Below are 8,368 nucleotides of genomic sequence, written 5' to 3'. Positions count from 1 at the left end.
AATAATAGGGACATACTAGTAATATTGCTGCAAAATACATCATTAGAAGCCACTACTTTGCTGTAAAATTGTTGGATAATTCATTGCTTCCTTCCACAAGCAAGCCTTATTTGACATTTGATTTGATGTATATAAAATTTATATAAAATTAATTTTTTTTAATAATAAATATCATTTTTATATTTATATATTTTAATACAAACAATACATTTGACTTATTCTTTATTTTTGATAATTTTTATACCGTATTGAATATATATAAAAAGTGATCTATATTTAATAAAATATCATAATTTAAATCAGGTCAAATTCAATACAAAATTTCGATACATATTAAGACTATCGAATTAAAATATCGATTATGTATTCCTTAATTAATTTTAGCGAATTTTTCATTTTGATATCGGTATATCGATAGTATAATAAAACAACACTTTAGTAAAAATTACACAACACTTTAGCCAAAGTGGGAAGAGCTGTGCGTGCTCTTCGATGAGGATGAGAACCTCGACATTCCAGAACCCGACGAGGTGGAAGAAGATGACGATGCTGATCTTCTCCCGGAGATTCCAAATACCCCCCAACATAACGAGCCTGCTACTGTCATTTTTTATTCTATTTGCATGGATGCATCGTCGAGCTCGAACGACGAAGATGGCACGGACTTAAACGTCCCAAAGGCGCCAAAAGACGATGGTTCAAGCTCGTCAAATGCGGCGCTGCCGGAGGAACCCCTTACTAATGGAAAATGATTGTAAAATTTTTGTTAATTTGAAGGATGATTTTTATGTAAGCCCTTGATGCCTTATTTATGAAAGACCCTTCTTTTTGCACGTAATAGTCTTGATAATTGCTATTCTCCTCTCCCATTCACATACAATATCTAGTTATCTCAAATATTTTAATTAATTGCTGGTTTTTGTTATCTCAACTTCTTTATAATTATACATTCAAAAAATAAATATGTACAAAATTGAATTAATAATATAACAAGGCCAAGTTATGTTAATTTCTATCTCTTATTCATATATTTCTGTCTAATAATAAAATTCGTTTATCTTTTATATGCATCTTCTATTGTTAAATTGATGATTTATATATTTTATATATTACTTTTCACGTCTTTTTTCTATTTATAAAAAATATATTTTATTATAATAGTATACATCTTCTACTTTTACATGCATTCTATTTTTTATATATTTTTTTATATAAAAAAATAAAATAATAGTTATTGTTTACTCTTATACATTTCTATCTATTTTGTATTTCAAATTTTTGCTTAATTTATTTTTTATTATTATAATTTTTCTTTTCACTGGTAATCTTTTTTTTTTTAATGTATTTAGACTTCTAAAGAATGCATTTTAATAAATACTTGTTGTTACAATTGTTGATTTGTTTTTTGTTCAATTGATTTTTGTTTTTCATATTTATTTTGGGATGTATTTGCACCGATGAAAGTGGTCTATTCTTTCATGACTACTTAATTATTTTAATTTATTTTATAATTATTTAGTTTATTATTCATGATAATTAATTTACTCTTTATTTTTTTGTTCAAATTGATGAAATAATATTCAGAATTTAAAATAATATAAATAGAATTATATTATTGATGTTTTGGTCATATTAAATTATTTATTTAATTTAGGCCTTACTTATTTAAATAAAGTATATTCTTCACATTTTTGTTTAGCATTCACAATATATAAGTATATATCTATACATATATATTAGGTAATATTAGGAATATGTCATTTTGGCCTATGCCTACGGAAACTGGAAATTCCTTGTTACTAGATTCTCTAATTCAAATTAACCCACATAAATATTGAATTATATTTATCGTATAATTATACATAATTTAATTAAAGTGATCAATGACATAAAAGAAAATTCTCAATGTATAATTAGTTAAATTAACTAAATATGAATAAAAAAGGAGACAAATATTCAATCAATTAGGTCAACCCTCATAACTAATATTTGTCACATCAAAAGTATATATACATATATTCAACATTCTGACAGCTATATACCTACATTTGGAAACAACTAATCCAAACATATTCTCAGTTTTCGCACAAAAACCAGTAAAATATTTCTACCCATTTTCAAATATTGAAAACTGAAAATAAAAATAAAAACACAGCCAAACGAGCCCGTAATTTTTCAATTAAACCACAAATGCAAGTACTTAATAGAACAATTTAAAACATCATATAGAAATAAAATGAAACACCAAACGGAATCTAGATACCCAAGAGAAAGTAAATACCCAACAGATCATGACAAATATAAGAATACCCAACAAAAATTTACAGAAATAAAAAAAACAAAAAACCTCAGAACAAAATTGCCAAAAATATACAAAAGGAGTTTGATTTTATGAAAACAAAATATGAAAAAATTACAATTACACAATTACCTTGAAGATGAGTTCGGATCTGACTTTTCACAACCTTCTATTTATTCCTGATCTGCAAAAAAAAAAGGGGGAAAAAAAACAAAGTTCAGCTAAAGTTCACCAAAAAAGCGGCCAAAAATAGGTTTAAGAATATGAGTCTCAAGCTTGTTTGTAAGATGTTTGAGCTTGGGGAGGAATTTTAAAAAAAACAAAAAAAAAAAAAAGAATCAAGTGTAAACTCACCTGAGAGAGAGGAAAGAATGGGGGAAGAGGTCCACAGTTCTTGTCATATGAAACATGGAAGAAACAAGCGCTATGTTTGTTTTCATTTTCAAGTTATCTTCAGGACAAGTTAAAACATATCCAATGTTTATCATCATTTAAAAACATCTTATCTAGGTGTTTTAAACTGCTTTAACATAAATACATACATATATATACACATACATATACATAAATATATATAAAACAAACATGATTTGATAATGAATAGTAATTTTTGTCTCCCAAAACACAACATTAAACATACAATACTTATTTTAAATTATCTCCAAAAACAAATCCAAACATTCATACTATCTCTAACACACACTTATTTATCTTTGTTTTTCTCTCTCTATCTCCACAAAACACAACAAAACACTTAGAAAACGAGTCCAAACATTATGAAGGGCTTTGCACTCACTTTTTTGACCAAGAACGAGGGTTATTTTGGTCAGTGAAAAAAGAGGGGCAGCTCGGGACTAATTTAATATCACCACTCAAGATGGTATTAGTTATACAGGTGGAATAGTGAAAAAAAAATAAACATCATATGAAATTGCATAACATTGTCTAGACATATTTTATCTTATACCATATGGACAAAAATGGGTATTACATTCTTTAATCTCACGAAGCAAACATAATTTTATACTAATCACACTTTACATCCACAATATAATATATAAGTAAACATAAAATAATTAATCCATTTGATACCCCAAAATTATGAAGTCAATGAGAGACCCAACACAGGAGGCAGTCCAAAGGAGAACCTCGCCTCACAACTAGCTCAAGGTTAAAAACCCCAGCCCGCAACTCCAAGAGGGGGTCCATTAAGTAAGGAGACTCACGCAAATACCAATGAGATTTCCTCTATGTTGAATACACACTACACCACAAAGTGGACTACACCAAATCTTACTAGAGGTAAGGTATATGTAGTATATGAGACTAGATTATACTATTAGTTTAGTATATCAATCTCAATAGGATCTTGTTCTAACTTGAATCTAGTTCAAAAGAACAAAATTATACAGTCACCTTTTTTCAGGCCCTAGATATAGTCGTCCTATATATGAGACTATATGGATCCTCAATTTTGAGGAGTAAACCCCATACTATTAGAGTTGAAGAGTTCAAATCATACTACTCAATCCACACGGGATTCCATATGATGACTCTCCATAAGTTAGTTCAGTCAGCTTGACAATTTCTACTGCCCACCCACTAAAATTGCATAAACGTCATACGTCTGTTGCTGATAAAAAACGGCACCCATCATATGGACACAATATTTAGTGCAAGTCTCAATAATACTCTAGATGCCCATTCTCAGGGTTCTCAACTTGGAATATTTCAAATCTAATCCTCAGATGTTGGTTTCACAGTTGCTATCAAATGTGCAGCCCAACTTCATTAGTTGATTAGTGATTTGTAGGCTTTGTTGTAATGTCTAAAAAATACAGATTAAGAACAACAAAATAGCGCCAAATGAATTCGTACTCTTATACATTTAATTCAATATTATAAAGAAGATAAAATTGCTTAAAATAGATTACAAAACAACCAATCTAATCGGCTTTATGGTCACTTATTATGATAATTAGAGTCTATCCTCACCAACAACTACCTTCTCGAGTTCCAGGGGACCGATCTCTTCCAGCAGATAGGGGACAAAGACTATAAAAAAGGCTCCTCTTCCCCAGAAAAAAAGTTTAATGCTCTTCTCACACCTATTTGCACAAGATCACTATAATTTAAAATTATTTTATCATTATTTTCTTTCTTTTGTAGCATGTTTTCCAATTTTTGGTTATCATCTTATCATTGTTTACTGATTTGGGTATTGAAGTGTCAATATATTTTTTTTTAGGTCCTATTTCTAAAATTTGTGAAAAAGCTAAGCTCAAAATTTTCAAGTTAGACTTGCCTAAACGGGCAACCTTTTACTTGCATCACTCTTACAATCCTATCCTCCATTTAAGTCTTTGGAATTCCGTTATATTTTTTCAAGTCCACACACAAAACTAGGGATATAAACCCCACCTAGATCCATTCATTTTGGGGTGGGTTTTGAAGTCCTAACCGAGTTCTATGATGGATCTTGATTCTTGATGTTTTGGACCTAAATTCAATTTTTTAAGATTTTTTTGATATAATTTATAGAAAAAAAATGCAAGCAACCCCCTTATGGTATCACAAATGAGCAAATTATCCCCTTATGAAAAATAAATAACGATTTACCTCCCTATATTTTTTAAAATACAACAATTTACTTCCCTATATTTTTTAAAATGAAGCAATTAACTTCTCTATATTTTTTAAAATGAAGTAATTTACCTCACTGTATAAGGGGGTAAATTGCTATATTTTTTTTATAGGGGATAATGTACTCTTTTTCAATATCACAGGGGAATAAATTGCTATTCACCCAAAATATATACTTATACAAAGTAATTTATACATGTGCGAAAAGATGTATATAATTTATTTATACTACATACAATACAAAAAAAAAATACTATTTTTTTAAAATAACATAATGATATAAAAATATATAGACAATTTTAATGTATAAATAAGTAACACATATTTTAAAACTTTTATATTGTAAAACCTAAAACATTCACATATAAATTCATTAATAAATTAACTTTGTTTTTATGATTTTAAACAAATTATTCTAGAATTCTATCGAGTTCAACCAAATTCAAAAAAATTTTATGAATCGGGTATTATGTTAATAAACTCATTTTCAACCCAATCCATTTGTAACCCGATCCTTATATAAAACTAAACGATCCTTTATGCGCTTGTGATATAGAAGACAAAAGGATTGCCGACAAAAGCCAGCTATAAATATGAACCCTCACAACTACCTACTTTGAATCATAAAAGTGTTCCACGTGCTATATGGCCTTTTCTAGTCCACAAACACATCTCCATGCTAACCTTAAACAGTAAAATCATGTTCCCAAAGTTTACTTCGAATCCCATTACATTCAAATAAAAAATAATTAATGTTGTGGATATTAGGGGGATGCTTGCATTTTTCACATGGATATTATTTGATTTATATTTATATTATATTTTTTAAATAATTTTTCATATAAAATATACTATCCCATTACATTCAAATAATTATAAATAATTAATTATACGTATCATATAATTAATATTAAAATAAAAAAATTAATTATATTATAATTACAATAATAACTGGATGACATAATTAAGTTTTGTCCAATTACGTTGTATCAATATGCTATAATATTATTACTTTAACCTAATTGATATTCTAATCTTATATGCTGCGAAATGAATTATATTTGAATATTATTTTTATGATGATATACATAAAAAAATTAAAAGACAATGGAAAATTGTCATTCTTTAGTTGATATTGTCCACACAATTGGCAATTAGTAATGAATTGCAAGTAATAGAATGAAATTATTTTAGGATAAATTATAGCAATCTCTTCTGAAATTTAGTATAATTTCGAATACTCTCTCATTATTTGAAAAATTATAGATGATTTTATTATTTAACGGTTGTCTAACAACTAGCCAATCTATTAATCACCGTTAGTTTTTTATTATTTTTTTATAGTAGAATAACAAAAATGTTCTTATCAATAATAAATTTAACTTTTTACTTATTTCTTAAAAAAATAAATTTTTATGAACTAATTGAACATTGTTTTATTATTTTTTATTTTTTTTATCCACCTCGTTCAATTTTTTTATAATTTTATTTTTTATAACCCCGATTAGATTAATAGTTAAATTAAATTCAAATATATTTTTAAATTTTTAAAAGTTCAATAATAATAATTCAAACAAGCTTTAATAATAATATATTCGACTGGAGTCGACTTGAATCGGCACTAATCAAAAGTCCAAATAGCCATAAAATCGTGATTTTGTACAAACAAACGATTTTGCATTCAACAGCGAAAAAAAGAAAGGAACAAAAAACGGCGCAAAGCATCCCAAGAAAATACAGAGGAAAGCAGGAGAGGTAATTATTCAAGAAACCATGGGAACGCCCTTTTAACCAAAAAGGGCATTTTGGTTCATTCTCTTTTATTTATCTGACTTACCCTACAATATTCTGATTGACGACCCGACCCAAAATTCACCAACACTCAAGTGGGACAAAGGCAAACGAAAAAAGAAACCCGGAACGGGTTCGGATACTCCGACCCAATACTCGGAGCCCGAAACCCTCCTACATGACAGACAACAAAGACGAATCGGAACCGTCCATTACCCGGTTCTTCTTGTCCGACGGACAGTAGTTCCTGATGGCGGTGAGCTCGTACGGCGACGTATCGGTGGCCAGCCACTGCTCCACCGTGAACTGCACCTGAGCGCACTGCTGGTGGATCCCGGTGGTGGTTACCTCCACGTAGTTACAGTACCACCCGTGACCGGAGCCCGTTCCGTCAGATGTGAGGTTCATCGCGCAAACCGGGCCGGTCAAACACGGGCCTCGGCCGCTGAAGATGTCGAGGTTTCCCCTCTCGAAGTAGTTGTAACCCGGGCCCATCAGCCCGCCCCACGCTTCCAGATTGTTGATCCTGATCCCGTAGCCCTCGGCATCGTAGAGAGTTAAGCTGATATTGGAGTCGGTCCCACCCTTTATGATCGACCCCGTCCTCACGTAAACCGTGTACACACAATCCGGATCGTCCTGCATTTCCCCCACATTTTTACTCAATGTTGACATAGGAAAAAACAAAAAAAAATACCAATATTCAAGAACCAAATGATTATTCTGTGAGATCTTCACATTCGGGTGTGCGAAGTTTGAATCTAAAGCAGCAGAGATTGTTGAAACTGATGAGATCGTACGGCGAAAAAAAACAGAAAAACTTACAGATCTGCAGAAGGTGAAGACGGAGAGGAGGATGAGAAGATGGATGAAGAGATGATTGGCTGCCATGGCTGCTGCTCTGTATACACCCAACCTTTCTCCCTGGATGATGATAACTAGTTTATATATTGGGAGAAAATGTAGCAAATAAAGTAAGAGATAATGTGTAGTGACCGGTGGAAATGATGTTGATTTCAACGTGATTGGGGTAGATGGGAGTCAGTGGCTTATTTATTTTAATAATGAAACAAAAATAGAAACTTTTTTTTTAAAATTTCTAATAGTTTTAAGGCAAGTCGTGGATCTTATCAATTATTTATTTATTTTTTTCTTTTTTTTAAAATTTTAAAATAAAGTTGTAAATTCAATTAAAGTGTAAATAAGTTGAGCTCGAGTCGAGTCGGGCAAAAAACTTCTAGTTCAAATTTTTAGCTCAAGCTCTACGAGCTCAAAACTTTCAAGCTCGACAAGTTCAACCTTTTTTTCGTTTAAGTTTGGGCTCAAGTACATAATAGTAAGGTCGAGCTTTTTTAATTTGTTATTTATAATTAAAAATATATTTATTTATTATGTTAGATTGACAAGTCCAAATTATTTTTAGCAAAAATACATTTCTAATTTTCTTAAACTATTAGATAATTTAAAAAATTAATAATTAATATAAAATAAAAAATATCTAATCATAGTAATGAACTTACTGGCCTGTTGATTAAGCTTATTTTCCTATAAAGATTAAGTAAATAAATAAATAAAAGTACCATATTTGATGATTAGCTAAATTTAAAATATGTGATATTACTTAATAACTTTAAT

General features: G+C 29.7%; 1 protein-coding gene across 1 annotated transcript; it reads right to left on the bottom strand.

The window, feature by feature from the left end:
• Positions 6,565–7,736, bottom strand: LOC105171190 (PLAT domain-containing protein 3-like). The gene is made up of 2 exons (XM_011092222.2): positions 7,559–7,736; positions 6,565–7,372 (listed from the first exon to the last, which is right to left on the bottom strand). Exons 1-2 carry the CDS (start codon positions 7,622–7,624, stop codon positions 6,908–6,910), a joined length of 531 nt encoding a protein of 176 aa, XP_011090524.1. The 5' UTR covers positions 7,625–7,736; the 3' UTR covers positions 6,565–6,907.

The sequence above is a fragment of the Sesamum indicum genome, linkage group LG9 (assembly GCF_000512975.1).
Source record: "Sesamum indicum cultivar Zhongzhi No. 13 linkage group LG9, S_indicum_v1.0, whole genome shotgun sequence".
In the NCBI taxonomy this organism is placed as follows: Eukaryota; Viridiplantae; Streptophyta; class Magnoliopsida; order Lamiales; family Pedaliaceae; genus Sesamum; species Sesamum indicum.
The sequence above is the reverse complement of the archived record's forward strand: the minus strand, read 5'-3'. Positions and strand labels throughout refer to the sequence as shown.